The sequence below is a fragment of the Thunnus albacares genome, chromosome 16 (genome assembly GCF_914725855.1).
Source record: "Thunnus albacares chromosome 16, fThuAlb1.1, whole genome shotgun sequence".
In the NCBI taxonomy this organism is placed as follows: Eukaryota; Metazoa; Chordata; class Actinopteri; order Scombriformes; family Scombridae; genus Thunnus; species Thunnus albacares.
Window position 1 is genome coordinate 10588670 of NC_058121.1, and position 15672 is coordinate 10604341.

The following is a 15672-nucleotide window of genomic DNA, read 5'->3' on the forward strand; positions in this document are numbered from 1 at the left end:
GGAGTAGGTCATGATGACTACTTATCTCAGGGGACTGTTGAACTCTTCATTAAGAAGAGGCGTTGAAGGACAGCTGACTACACCCGGGGCCTTTGTGGTTTGACAGTGCTGTACTGGTAGGCAAGCATTGGATGAAAAGATAAAATAATGGCAGCGAAATGTGGGGAAACAGCTATCTACTTGGCATCCAATATCAGTCAGTTGGCACTGAGTGCGGCGTTGTGTTCTGTGTAATGGGTTTCAGCAAACTGCCTATGGGCCTTTCTTGTCAAAAAAAAAAAACAAAAACAAAAAAAAAACAGGCAGGTGCAAAGTTACAAAGGCAAACACTGCTCTCTAGTGGGGATACAGTATATAAACATATAGACAAGGGGCATTTAAGAGCTTCAGCACTCACAGAATACAATCATCAAAGAAAAAAACAAAGAAATAAAGCAATTTTTGTGAAAATCTACAGATGCATCATCCATAAGTTAATATAACATCAAATAGTATCTGTGTAGAGTTCAACAAGAAAAACTGAAACCTTACAATGGGACAAGTGTTGACAAAGCCTCTAAGTGATCTAGCTGGATCATATCTCATTAAGTGTTCCCAATAGAGGGAACTGTAATACTGATCGCTGCATACTACAGCATTTGACGGTTGAGTATAATACCACATTTGGTAATATTACAAGCCTGTTTTCTAGGATCATCTCATTAGAGCCAGTAACATAATAAAAAGATCAGGATCAGTTTAACTGCCATGTGCCATCAACATTCAGGATTTTAAACTGCCATGAACATGCACGGCACTCTTTGTGTTAAAACTGATTCAAATTCTGATTTGCTATCAGATCAGATGAACGATGATGGAGGGTCTGTAAATCACACATTTATGGACCAGCGTCATCAGGACGACTAAAGTGTTCACAGACCATCTCGGCTACTGTATATCAGTAGACATCCCCTCATATATTCTATGTCGTTGTTTTACAGATGGCAGAGGGAGCATCTTTTCTCTCTAAGAGAGTGTATTATACTGCTCAGCCCAGCAAGACTCTCTCCACACAATGCATAAACTGCCCAAGGTTAAACTTTTCATTTCTGCAGACATTTTCTCCTCCCTTTGAAGGGAATTGAAAGGCAAGAGGGCAGAGTAGGGAATCACAGGCAATCAGTTGTGAGGAATCAAACCTCAGAACTAGTGTGTTCCTGTGTACCGTATTTAGATTGGGCAGAGAGGTGGGGAGAAGGGTATACTATATTCCTGGCTGTCGGTCAAAAAAATAAAAACGCTCCTGAAGTCTGAGCCCCCGTCGGCCAGGTAACCCAAAACCTGGAGTGGGGAGTCAGCGTGGGATATGGGGAGAGGAACAATGTGGCTCTTTGTGCAAGCCGGGCAGAGAAAACAAACCGTTTCCCCTGGAAAGAGATCATGTTCAGGCTCCATCTGAGAAGACCACACAAGGCTGATCAGAGCCCTGTCTGCTGTGTGGAGCAAGGAGAGAGGGAGGAGGTGGTGGTGGAGGAGGAGGAGCGCATCTGGGCAGCCACACACACACATACACACACACACACGCACACACACACACACACGCAGACGCACACACACACACACACACACACACACACACACACACACACACACACACACATACACGGGCAATGTCAGACAGGGAGAAGATCTGAGATGCTCCATATCAAGTGCTCACTGAACACAACATAACACACTAGCCAGCAATACTCTTTGGTCCAAGACAAAATGTGTGACTGTGTTGTGTGTTCTTCCCCCACGTTGACTTGTGATAATATGGCCATCTGGACTGCTTCCTGGGTTGGCACCCTGCTGGTCTACAGGCAGAGCAACACTCTGGTGGGCTGACAGGCTGAAGGACAGGCTGGAGGATGTTAGCACTGGTGTTGTCCACAAGAGGGCGTGGCACTGAATCTGGCACCGCCATACAGTGTTAAACAGGGAGTCTGTTCATTAGTTGGAGAGGAGGGGAGAGCAAAAAAAAAAAAACAGAAAGAGGGTAAGAGAGCGGTGAGATGTTATAGATTCTTCATCTCTAGCATATCTTATATCAACCTCTCCTGTTCTGGACACTCATTCCTTAATCCGCCAATTCTACATAAACACTGAGAATGAGGCTTTTAGTCATGTCAACACTCAGATAACTGTTGCACAGGGCACAATCAAACCAAGAACATCTGGTCTATTTCTCTCTCACACACTAACACAGACTTTCATTCAAACACACATATTAAACGTAAACAGACGTACACACACACTCATGTAAGGGCCAAACCGGGGTTCTGTACTCCCTCTGTCCCATTGCGTTTTAGTTTCAAAAGCTCAGCGAATACCCATGTGGTGGGATCGGATTACATGAGGCTATAAAATATCCCAAATAAAGGCAAGGAAAACTGAGACGAAAAAACGGGCTGTTTCCTGAGGTGAAGTCCTCCAGTTGGCTGCTGATTCTGTCAGAGTGGGAGATTTTTTTTTTAAAGACTTTTAGCACTAGAGACAATAGAACAGCACAGCAATGTTCGGCTCAGAGCACAGAGGTGGCAAGCTTAAGTCACTCACATACGACAGCCAGCTCCCATTACACACAACGCAGGGCCATAAATCCGTCTGCATGACACAAGCAGCATGCTGTGATTTCATATGTATTGGTTACTAAGGGGACGCATGAAACCACAACAAATGACAAAGAGTGAAGTGGGAACTCATTTAGTGAAAGGGAATCTTGTCATGCTTAGGCATAAAACACCTGGGGTATAAGATAAAGGTTTATGTTGTGCATTCTGTATCAACAGCCATCATTTTTAAACACATTTAGTAAGGTGACCCTTGGCCTTTGGAGGAGAAGAGCAGGCCAGTTGAAATCTAAACCATCTCTGTAATATCAGCAGATTAATCACAGGGCATACAGTAAAATGGTAACATGATCTCATTATGGCATGATACCAGTGGGCGAGGACGGTCGGGTGGTGTTACAACCATTTGGACTAGCAATCAGGCAAGTGAAATCAAGAGGGCCTTTGATTGGTCCAAAGTAAGGAGGCTTTTCTGCTGCACTCTAACAACATCTGGTTGGCAGGGGACAGTGGTGGTGAGTGAAGGGAAGGAAAAGGAGGGAAAGGGGAGAGGAGAGTGCTAAACTCATACATGAGAGAGAGAAAAGCCAAAGCCAGAATAGGGTGTCACTATGACATGTGTAATCGGATCGCTCGGATTCAGCCCCTGTGTTTTCTAATGAAGCCCCAGAGCTCTATCAAAGCTGAGGGCTGGCTCTCATAGTAACAGCGCCTTGTAGTCTGCCTGACAATCACCTCTGTCTCTACAGCAATCTCAAAAGATGTCTGTGCTACCTGACTTTTCATACCTTGAGAACCAAGAGTTTGACTTTGGGCTTACACTTTGGACAGGCCCTCCTTTAACCTCAAGGTCAGTTTTGATTCAGCAGCAGCCATATGTCCTTGTCCAAGACACTACCTCCTCATACATTGTAAACTAGCCTGGATTAAAGCATGGGCTAATTGGTTAAAATGTAGAAAATTCTCCCTCCCTCTTAAACAGACACACAGTCACATATCTTGGCAAAACAAAGCCTGCAAAACAGGCTGCCATGCAAACAAAGCATTGTGACTGTCAGGTTGTGTTGAAGTGATCGCCTTTCAAAGTGACTCTCACTGCCTGTGCCCTCCACCTCCTTCCCCTGTTGTAACCTTAGAGCCCTGAGGAGTGCCAGGTTACTGGGATTTTCTCTCTTTGGCGCCATGCTGTTTAGTGACCACGCGGATACTGTAAGACCTGTGATTAAGCTTGCCCTCTGTATCATTGAATGTGTGTATGCGCACTTTTTCCAATCCTTGGTCAAATTGCATTTAGACATAATTGCTGGTTTTTAAATTAACCAACATGGAATACCACATGGGAGGGGTTTGCCACATAGAACAATGCAATGGGATTTAGAAATCTTATGCAAATACAGTTAGGGGCAACTTAGCACATTATTCAATAATTTACAATTTACCTGATACTCTGAATTGCTCTGATGCAGTTAACCCCATCCATTTGGTGCTTGTGGCATGTTTTCTGTAGATGTATGTATATAAGATAAGGTAGTAGTTCTCTAGCTAACAGCTAATTATACTAACAGTATCTATATAGTTGCCTCGCTTTGTAATAGAATTTCTCACCTCCATCCTCTACTTATTCTGATCGCGGATTCGTAGGCATCGCCTCTTCAGAGCTGGCTCCATGTCTCCAGCACTGGGCATATTAGCAGGGCTCCGCAGGCTGCCCTTGTCCCTGAGTTTGGGCAAGAGCAGTGGGGTGGTGGTCCCGCCTGTCTTTGGCGCTGTGGGCAGGGCATAGGCATGGTCCTCATCAGGAACATGGGGGTCCTCTCCTACCTCCCCAACTACTGCTAAGGGCTCTTCTGACTGACTGACTGGGCCCTCAACCCGTACTGGGCCAACAACAGAGCACTTGTTCTCTTTAATAGCCTCCAGCTCACTGAGTGCAGGGTCAGGGGGTGGTGCTGGTACTCTCTGGGGTAAGGAGGAGTCTGGACTGGCGGGTGTGGATGACAAGGACATCCCATTTGGACCGTGGTCCTGAGGTTTCAGGGCAGAAGATGTGGCATCATATGGATGGTTGCTCCCTGTAGGACTTGGTGGGGTGTGTGAAGGTGGAGTGTGGGAGTCCTGATGGTGGTATACAGTGTCATGAGAAGGGGACTGTGGTAGAGGAGGGGTAGGTCTGATGATGTCGTGGAACCCTGATCTGGTACCCTGCCCAGTTCCTGACGACCTGAGCCCTGAAACGTCCACAACTGCATTGGCACTGGGTTCCAGCTTCACTTGGGTCCTTTGAAGTACCCTTTGTATGACTTGTCGCTCTGACTGTTGCTGCTGTTTATAGTCTGTCGGCCCATCCGACCCTGGGGCTGAGCAGGGGGATGCGTTGTACTGTGCCCTGGGGGAGGATGCTCCACTGTGGGGTGTGGATGTTGGGGATGGGAATGGCCTCTCTGATTTAACCCAATCTGTGTCCCTGGCATTGGGGTCACTGGGTGAGGGGAGACCCTGAGTCAAGGTTCCACCAAATTTGTTGGCTGCCAATCGGCCATCCCCTTCAGACATCCCTGGAGATGGAGGCCTGGTAGCTATGGACCTACCCCGATCTGCCCCCTCTGGCACAGGCTGTATAACTCCACTGTGAGTTGGGGTTTCTAGGTTTGCTTTAGAAGGGACTGGAATGGGGATAGGAATGGGTATGGGGACAGGTAAGGGAACAATAATGGGGTAAGGCACCAGGACAGTGGGCTGGGGCAAGAGTGGGCTAAAGGAGGGAATACCAAAGTTCATTATAGGAGGCATTGGGACAGGGCCTCTGGGCATCATGTTAAGGGGAGGGGAATGCAAGCCAGGGAAGTAGGCTCCTGGGAAGGGATGCATCAGTCCAGGGGGATTCATGGAAGAAGATGTTGGGGGCTGCAGGTGAGGAGAGTGAGGAGGTCTGTGGATAGGGCTGGAAGGGGGGCCTGGGTGTCTGGGAGGGTTGGTAAGGGGACTTCTGAGGCCCTGAGCATGAAGAGGAGGTCTGATGAAGGGCATGTGGATTTGAGGTACTGGCTGATGTTCCAGAGGGGCACGTGGAGGAAGAGGAGGAATTGGAACAGGGTGAGATGGCACCTCTACAGCAGAGGGAGGCGGAGGAGGCTGGATGGGCCTGTCCAGGCTCCTAAGCCCAGAGACAGCGATCTTAGAAGAGGAAGAAGAAGATGATGCCTCTGAGGGGGAGATAGAGGTGGATTCTGCTGATCCATGGATTGGCGTAGGCCCTTTAGGGGAAAGGTTTCTATGACGAGCTTCCCCTGCACTGGTGCTGCTGTTCCAAGACTCTGGAGTGAGTAGCTTTTGCCCTGCCACACTGCTCTCCGACCTCCCCTCCTGGCTGGTTCTGCCTGGGCTGGAGCTGGTGAGAGCTGCACGGGCTTCTCTGTAGAAAACATCCATCTTGTATTGATTCAGACACTTGGTGCTGCAGAACTGAAGCCTCTCTTCTCCAGATCCGAAGTCCAAGTATTCTTTAGTGTGGCGGACATGCTTGCACCAATCACATACCTGCGGCACAGGGGAGAGAGACTGTGGAGGGTCATTGAGGTGATAGTCGATGATGAGAACTTTAAGACAGGCTAATTTCATTAAATGCTTTTACGGTAAAAAGACAACTTAGATACACAACAAAGCTGTTTTAATCTTGTAATTCATAGCATAGTTATATTAAGACTTTACATTGGCAAACAATAGATACAATGATAATATCCTCTTACTCTAACATTGCTGTTTATCTTCAACACCAGTCTGGGTGAGTCCTCCGTATGGGGGTGCTGTGGGGATCTCTCACCATGGAGGTCTTCATCTCTGGCCTGACAGGGGAAAACCACAGTGTGACACATGTGACATGAACCGCCGTGAAGCACTTAGTCAGAGCTGAGTTCACACTACTTTTGATGGATTAGTTCTACAATTCATGAGGACGTAGCTGCAGTTGCTTTACATCAGAATGCTAAACTGGAATCAATCTGTGGTCATTAAACCAAATTTGAGCTTCTTACATAACAAGTGCAAAAAATAGATTCAAATGAATTGCCTTGTCATCAAGGTTAGCGGTCTGAACTTCATGCATGGTACCAAATCCCAAAGGTCAGTACAACAAAAGGAAATCGCTGTGTTGTGAAACAGATACGATTGTACAACTGAGTGAGGAGATAATACAGGTGATGTATTGTCATATTATTAATGGCCTTGCCAGTATTAATATAGGAAATTCCACTTGATTCATGTAAGCTGATCTGCTGTGGATCTGAGTGCTCCCCCATCTCTGTGACCCATTGAGTCGTGTTGAGTTACGAAACATGAGGCAGCTGAAGGTAAGGTATGCACTGAAAGTGGACACCTCGCCCCAGGCCTCCTGGCCTTCCTCTCAGACAAGCAGCGACAAGCCAACGGCACTGCTTTCCTCCCCGCCTCTGAAAAACTAGAGGGCTTGTTGCGCGCAGTCTGTTCAGCCCTCCTTTTTGTCTCTGTTGTCGTGTGAATAAACCCACCATAGTATAAACAACAGCGAAGGTGAAAGGCGATATAGCTGCTTGTCACCCCGCACCTCTAAAGAGGGTATATCCGTGTTGTAATGGATGGTGAAAAATCATGGCAGTGTGCATCAGAGCAATTCTCTGTGGTTGCTGCTTTCCTGTCCCCCAGATCAGAGCCACTTAATGGCCAACCCCTCCTCCATTAACGCGAAACTGATACCAAGTGTCCTCTACAAACTTTGACCTCCCTCCCACCATTCCTATAGCTTACTTATCCCCCATAATAACTAGAAAGTGTGTTCTCAGAGATCCCCCTTTTTAAACTCCTGTAAATTAATCTGTCTATTATGACCTCACAAGTCAATATTTTAACACATTCTTTCTATTATGTATCCATCTCAGGAATACTGCATACAGACATTTCAGACCACTTCCCTGTATTTCATCTTACTTCAGCAACTGGTGGTATACAAACAATGTCTACAGATAAAGCAAGCTATTGTAAGTTTAGTGAAGGGAATATAGAATGCTTCAAATCCATGATTGAGGATTTTCCATGGAATAATACTTTTATTCAACAGGATGTTGAATTGGCATACCAATCATTTTCACTAGTATTCAACTCTACATTTAATAAATGCTTTCCTTTGTTTAAGTATAAGATCAAGTCAGACCAAGTTGCCAGTAAACCGTGGTTGTCTTCGGGATTATTGAAATCCTCTATGAAGAAAAATAAACTATATAAAAGATTTCTGCTAAATCCGACTCCCCACAACTCTGATACATACAAAAAATAAAAAAACACATTTTCACATCTTCTCCATATAGCAAAAAAGAAATACTATTCAGACAAGTTTAAGAGGCTGCTTGTAACATAACATCCATGTGGAACATTATCAATCAATTACTTAATAAGACAAAGGCTACTAAAATTCCATCTCAATTTATTGATGGTGACATTTAATTCACTAACCCTTTTGATATAGCAAATAGATTCAATGACGTCTTTGCAAATGCGTGTAGCACTCTTGCAAAAAAAAAACTATTCATACAGATAAATGTCTAGTAGATAAGATTACTGGTTATTTATCCCCCTTGTGTAGATTTGAAACCTCTACATCCAGAGAAGTGTTTGAAATCTTTGTCATCCTCAATAACTGCAGAAGGTCATGATGAAATCAGGGCCAAGCTTTTAAAAGAAGTGGCATCTTCAATTAGTGAGCCACTAACTCATGTCCTCTCAGTCTCTTTAAAAACTGGAGTTGTCCCAAACACTTGAAAGTCACAAAGGTCATACCATTATTTGAGGAAGGGGATCCTAGCCTTTACACTTATTACTGGCCAATTTCTATTTTTCCTTGCTTCTCCAAAGTTTTGGGAAAGTTAGTCTATGCAAGAGTGTTAAAACACCTGAATGATAACAATATCCTGTATAAACACCAATATGGATTTCAACAAAATCACTAAACATATATGGCTCTCTTACAACTTATAGACTAATTCTCCACAGCTTTGGACAATAATATGTTTGCAGTTGGTATATTCTTGGATTTATCGAAGGTTTTTGATACAGTTGATCACAAAATTCTCATTTCCAAACCTCACCACTATTGCTTTCAGAATGTTGTTATTAATTGGCTTAATGACTATCTTAATAATAGAGATCAATATGTATCTATAAACTGTAAAACTGCATTTCTAACAGAATCAAGCTATATTGCAGAGTGCCTCATGGATCTATTCTTGGGCCACTTCTACTTCTCATCTATAAAAATGACTTTGCTTGGATGTCTGATTTTGCATTGCCCATTCTGATCACTGATGATATAAGTATTGTCATATCACAAGCAAACTTTGGTTTCTTGATCAGAGAAGCCAATGATCTTTCATAAAATTCTATCATATACTTCAAATTGGTTAGAGATTAACAAATTTTCCCTAAATGTCAAAATTTTTGCAATTTTATAATTTTTTTCAGAAATAAAAATAAAAGTTATCCAAAGAAAGATGCTAAATAGTTTGTTAATAATATTGAAATCAACCAAGTCACTAACACAAGATTTTTAGGTGCATTAATAGATGAAAAACTATCCTGGAATGACCACATTGAGTATGTGTGTAAAAAAAACATGAATTCTTTTGGCATCATTAGAAAAGTTTGTTCACTGATAAATCAGTCCTGTCCTCTAACACTCTATTATAGTTCAATGTATCCATACATATCATACAGTAACATTGTTTAGGCCAGTACATATCCTTCTTCTTCCTCTTCCCTTTAATCCAAAAGAAATTTTTAAGATTGGCAACTGCATCAGACTGCCATGAACCATCAACTCCTCTGTTCAAGAAATGAAATCTGTTATCTATTTCCAACACTAATATTTATCAAACATGTATCTTTATGTGTAAATGTATACAGCTTACCTAATGTTTTTTAAACCTTCTTTTTAATGAACTCTGATATTCATTCATATCCAACCAGACAAGCAAAGGATACTCATCTTCTCTATTATCACACAACTCTTGAACAATATGTCATAAAATACAGAGAATCGTCACTTTGGAATAACAGTCCCCTCTCTATCAAAACCTGCCCATCACTGTCAGTACTGAAGTCTAACATGAAAAATCACCTGTGCTATAGTTAATGTGCTCAGTATGTGTGTTTATGTGTTTCCATTTGTTTTATTTATTATTATTATTACTATTAATACTAACTTGTTTTTTTTTCTTCTTCTTTTTATCTCATTGTGTTAAGGAAACAAATATCCATAGTATTAAGATAAATTGTAAATCCTAGAGGGGAGTTTTTTACTACAAGCCCTTTGGGGTTTCTTACCTCTCCTGCACAGTCCCTACTATGTTTGTCTTTATAGACTTCTGTTTTGATTATTTCCTTTTTGCTAAGAAAATAAAGTAAATACAAGTTTACAAGCATGAAACCACTTGAAGCCTGGGTCTTAAGTGTATGCAGGATGACACAGCTGGTATAAACTCTGTCGGTATACGGTACCTGTATATGTGTGCATTCATATATTTGTGTGTGTGACGATGTATGGATGATTCCCAATGTCCTAAACTTAATTTATTTATTCTAATATTATCTGTTCTCAGCACAACTTTGCGATGATTCACTGTGACAAGTACTGTATACACTTTGTATGTATTGTCACTACTTACCTTATTGCGTTTGAAGTAGGCCCGTCTGCAGGCAGCAAAACACTTCTCACTGCAGAAGCTCTTGAGCTCTGATCCCATACATAGTGAATAGCGTTTTACACCCTCCTTCTGGCACCAAACACACACTATCTGCACATTCTGTACATCCTCCACTGCAGGGGAAAAAGCAGAAGAGAAGTGGAGAGCAATTAACAACTGCGAACTGCAAAGCTATTACTACCCATCTTCGATGCAACAGCTCAGCTCAAGAGGTGTGTGTGGCTGTTGGATTTAAAAGATCTTATAAGGGTGAGACATGAGTTGTTTACAGAAGATTTCAACAGCCATATTGGAAGTCTTTATATATAAATATCTGTGAAAAGCAACAGCAGTGCTTTTCAGTGGACTAATTGTGTACAGTAACTCTTTAATCTTAACAAAACTCAAGAGACTGGTCCATTAGCCAATTATCTGATCAAGTATATATTTCAATAAAGTCAGTATATTAAGCAATCATAGGATCTTGGCCCACAACTGGAAAGGCTAGAACCAAAGCTTCTAGTAAGATGCTATGAATTAATCAAAGGAGTAATACTCTTTCAGGGAGCCCAAAGCTGCACCCTTAGTATGCCTTATTTTCTGCTTTGTCCATAAATCCATAAACAATGGCAGATTTTGAATTGTTTTGGCTAATTACACCAACACATTGGATTTGTTGAGACACATTTCTTAACAGTGCAGCAGGACAATGGCAGGTTTATAATTCCAACACTGTTCTATTAATATGGATGTACTCACAATCAAATTATTGTGGAAAGTGGAAAGTCATCACCATTATAACCATTGCTTAATCTCAAATCCAATGTGCTAGAGTACACTGTCAAAACAAGAGACCCACACACTGCACTGTATACCAAGGTGGCACTAGTGTAGTCTTGTTAACACTGGCTCCTTTTAAGCTGCAACTCGCAATATTTTGCAATGTGACAGCAAAGTAATTTGCAAACAAAATGATCTCAGATGTCTGAGAGTATTGTTTTTTACTTTAAAAATAAATCACCTTAACACACAAGTTCACCTGATAACTTCAGATATCACTTCTTTTCTAGACTTAATACTACATATAGAAGTAGGAATGTGATGACAAATATGACCCGGAGTAATTAAATGCTAGGAGACATGTCACGTAATTGCAAATCCTCTTTAACTGTTTGCAGGGCTTTTATGACCACTGAGGAGTCATGAACAACACCTGCTCTATCAGCAACAGTTGACTCCACACTCTGATCTTTCAGCATATTAATATAATAGTCATAGATTATGGATTATTGTAAATTTAGGGGCAGCAATTCTATAAGCCAATTACATATTATACTGTATAGACTTTGCAAGAATCCAAACTTAAACTCATCATTTGTAGGTCCATAGCTCACTACCTGCTGATGGCTTTATGAGGGGGACAATGACAGGTGCACTCTTGTGCTCCTTGGGGGTGGTCAAGGATGAACTTGTTGAGGAAGAGGAGGGTGAAGAGGAGGGGACACTAGAGGACTCTCTCACTCCACTCTTCATAGCCAGAACTGAGTGACTGACTTTGGTGTCCAGGCTCTTAGGTTTTGGCAATGAGTTTTCTGAAAGACATAAACATCATGAGGAGAATTTTGATAATGATTCATGATACTGTAACAACTTTTGAACTCGTAACAATGCCCCTCATTGATTTTTAGTACAATGTGATGAGAAACAATAGATGTATCTGAATGAATGAAACTTGAGAAGTTACAACTTCAGCAGAGAGTAAGTCTAGCAAATTTGTACAGTGACTCATTGTTTGCGCTAAAACCTGCAGAACCTGTAAGTTAGTATAAATTCAAGAAGACTCTGTGAACTGTTAACACCTGCCCTCACCTTTTAGCACTGACACATGCTGACGCCTTTCTCTGTAGTTTCTAATCTCGTTGGCCTCCGAGTCTCTGAGATCCACCTTGTCATAGCCGTACCATCCCAGGAGCTCATTCATGGTGCTTTCTGCAAACGTCTGCATGAGAAAAACAGGAAAAGAAATCTCTGATTAACCCTCTATGTAAAGAGATAGGGTAACTGAACCATAGGCTGGCTGCAAATGGGAAATTGTGACCGTACATCTTAGGGTTGTTGGTGGAACTTTTTATCCTATGTTAAACATAATCAGACCTTCCTACTCTGAATCAATGAGAGGGATTCTTTCTCAGCCCCAGCCCTGTTGGAGAAATGAATACGGGCACAGTGGAGTACAGTATGACGCTTTTTCCATGATGTATTCAAGTTGTTTACTCTTGCTAAATCTGAGACGGAAAGGTTTAAAACCTAACACCAGTGTGAAATCTATGAATCATCCTTTGTTTATCTCTTCTAATTGGAAAAAAGAGGGAGAAAAGAAAACTGTTCTCCGCAGATGGGATGTGTGGTCCCTTTTTTTTTATTACGACCAGATGAAAAAAAAAAACAAAACACAAAGGTCTCTCTCTTTATCCACCCACCTCTCTCTGTGGCTTTGGGAGAACTGGATTGGAGGAGAAACTTGATCCGGAACGGGCAGAAATCAGAGCGGGACACCCTACACCACAGCGAGGTCCCACGGTTCTCGGAAATGCCCCACTCCTCTCCCTTCTTCTCCCTCCAATGTCCACCACTCTCTCTTTCTCCAGCTTTCCCTGTCCCTCCCCTTGCCTCTCTCTCTCTCTCTTCTGTCCCCCCCCCCCTCATCCTCCCATCTTCACCATCCTCCCCTCCACCCCAGCACCTTCCAGCCCTGACACCCGACACAGCACTGCCTCTCAGGTTTCACCCTTTTCCAGCACAGCCAGTCTGCTGTGGTGGTGTTGTAGTGCTGTAGTACTGACTGCACATTCTTTCCCCTGCTTTCCTCACTCCGACCTCTGCTCTGCACTAGGGCCTCAAAGAAATGGATCTCTCCCTCGCTTGCTCACTTTCTGCTGTGTGTGTGCGTCTGGGAGAGTGTGTGGGTGAGTGCAAGCAGTGGTATCATATCCAGCTAAATATGCCTAAAGATGATTAAAGTTAAGTATCCGGTGTCTGGTGCTGCGCTCGGGTCTGACGTGGAGGGAGTAGGTCCGAATGTGGTGTTGAAACAGATGTATTACAGAGACAACACTGGGCTGGACCTCAGCTGAGTTAGAAACCAGTTTGCCTGCCTTTCAGTCTGTCTTTCTTCTTACTGTCTTTCCTTTGCTCTTTCATCATTTGTCTCGTTTAAAGGTGTAAATCTCCAGGATTTTTACTCTACTACAATCTAAGTCCTATTTGGCAGATTCTTGAATGTTTCACATCATGTCAACTCTCCTATATGCACACAGCTCAGGGTCATTTAGTCTCTCTGTTTTCTTGTTAACGAAAGACGGGCAATTTTTTTTTTCACCCTACCCCTCCATTTCCCACAATGTTGTTTTTGTTTCTTTTTGGCAGTTCAGACAAACATCTGCTTTGTGAGAGTGACAAGCCATATCCCAAACCACAGAGAGAGTTGCAGCCAAAGGCAACAAACCGGGGCCGACCCTGAGATTCAGCCCAGGCAGCCTTACATCAAGCGGGGATAGCGTTTCACATGTTTTGATTAAAATTAGTTAAGTTGTAACGATACACCTCTCCTGGATATCAAAACGCTACAATCCAAACCACTTACACAAAAAGAGCACATTTCCTCTCTCACGAGAAGGCCAGAATCTCCCCCCGAAAAACTGCTTGTCTTTTTAGATTTCTCAGCTCCTGCTTGAAGGAGCCTTGGATATCCCTTACCACCACAGTCAACAGTCTCAAATAGCCAGTGTCCAAACCCAAACAAAGCAGACAATCCACGGATTAGTTTCCATGCAGTAATAGACTCATAATGGTGGGAGGGAATCATGTCTGTTACTGTGATTTAACTTATTATTGCCTGTGCAGTGACTGTCCTTTAAAGCAGGGAGAAGAGGAGAGATTCTTAAAGAACATGCCTCAAGTGACCAGTTATTATCTTTAAATACTTTAGTTCGATGTGATGTTTGCATCCTTTAATATTTTGTGATAGCACACATATTAGTATATTTTTCTCAGAGTAAGGCTGAGGGAGGCTATTTTAAGAATATAAATGCCCTCTCTCTTTTGGAAGGCATGAGGACAAGCCTCTGTGGTACAGCAAGTGTGCGCACCGCAGGAGCAGGGAAGAAGTGACGCACATCTGGATCTCCGCTGGACATTACAGTGTGTGCGTCCGGCCACAGCTGGCCTGACATGGCGTCAGTAGACGGCAAAGGCCAGCCTACTCTTCTTCACTGCTAACATCTATAATTAAAATGACCCCTGTCTCTTAAGAGTGTGTTTGTATGTGACATTTTCAGTTTAGATTGTGATATAAAATATTTGTTATCATTAGTGGAATCTCTGCAAATAACCGGTACTTCTTGTAAATTAACAGAGAGAAATGTATTCATAAGTTATGACCTCTTATATAAAAGACACAAGGAGTGCATTCATTGAAAACAAACACAGTATGTGCCTGATTATTCCCAGCATTGATTTGTGCGCAGTTGACTCGCTGCCCTGAGTAGGAGGACGTGTGCGTAAAGAAGTTATTTCACGGGATAAAAACGGATTTAGCAGTGTCACACAAACTCACTCTCACCTTCATCTCCTGGTTTATCTCCCTCTTTACGGGATGCGCGGGTTTCCTGCTGCGTTTATTTTCCGGTGGTCTCCCTTTCTCCATCTCTGGCATAGTCCTGGTCTGGCTGGATCCGATTCGGATCAGTGTTGGGTGTCAGCTGGAAGGTTTCAGCGGAGTCGCTCTGAGTGAAAGCTGTCACTCTCGGTGACAGCGGCTGTCATTCCCGGACGTCTGAGTCCCTCATCTGGGGCTTCACACCATTCGAGTCCACTGAACATGCGTGCGCTCCAGGCTGGAGGCTCCGCCGCCGAACAACCCTCACTCTCTCTTCTTCACCACAGTCAAGCCTCTGTTGATATGAACGATACGTGTTCCGGTCAGCACCTTCAAAATAGACTCTTTATTGGCGTGTTTTCTCCTTGATGAAAAGGAAGGACAGTCAAATGAAGTCTAGTAATTAACAACTTTGAGGATTTGAGGAATTTGTGTGCAACATGAAAACTTCAGAAACAAAACCTTTATTGATAAATGGGCTATTCTTTCATGTCAAGTAATAATCCCAAGGCTATATTATTTTAACCTCAACATAGTCTGATCACTGGAGTTTTAATAGCGGGGTAAAACTATTCTAATTACCAGGAAAAGTTGGTCAAAACTTCATTGAACTTATTCATTTTTATACCCTATTATTTGAATGCTGAGGCAGTTATTATCCAAAAGCAAGCAAGCAAACAAAAATCAAACACAACATATTTAAACACATACTACAATA

The 15672-nt window shown here is 42.8% G+C and overlaps 1 protein-coding gene across 3 annotated transcripts; it reads right to left on the reverse strand.

Annotated features, from left to right (window-relative positions):
- Nucleotides 1-1571: 1571 nt before the first annotated feature.
- On the reverse strand, nt 1572-15256 carry LOC122965534 (sine oculis-binding protein homolog). 3 transcript variants are annotated; one of them, XM_044329665.1, is made up of 7 exons: nt 14919-15256; nt 12167-12296; nt 11695-11889; nt 10280-10431; nt 6338-6433; nt 4197-6128; nt 1572-1964 (listed from the first exon to the last, which is right to left on the reverse strand). In XM_044329665.1, the coding sequence occupies exons 1-6, from the start codon at nt 15009-15011 to the stop codon at nt 4206-4208; spliced, it is 2589 nt and encodes an 862-aa protein (XP_044185600.1). In that variant the 5' UTR covers nt 15012-15256; the 3' UTR covers nt 1572-1964; nt 4197-4205. The 3 variants fall into 3 exon arrangements, with proteins under 3 accessions (XP_044185600.1, XP_044185599.1, XP_044185601.1); XM_044329664.1 differs by having other exon boundaries at nt 4197-6149; XM_044329666.1 differs by lacking the exon at nt 14919-15256 and adding an exon at nt 12778-12927 and having other exon boundaries at nt 4197-6149.
- Between the last annotated feature and the right edge of the window lie 416 nt (nt 15257-15672).

Coding starts and splice junctions, on each gene's coding strand:
- LOC122965534 (XM_044329664.1), bottom strand. CDS start 15,011: ATGCCAGAGATGGAGAAAGGGAGACCACCGGAAAATAAACGCAGCAGG. Junction 12,297..14,918: donor AGATAAACCAGGAGATGAAG/GTGAGAGTGAGT, acceptor TTTCTCATGCAG/ACGTTTGCAGAAAGCACCAT. Junction 10,432..11,694: donor CCTCATAAAGCCATCAGCAG/GTAGTGAGCTAT, acceptor TTTCCCCTGCAG/TGGAGGATGTACAGAATGTG.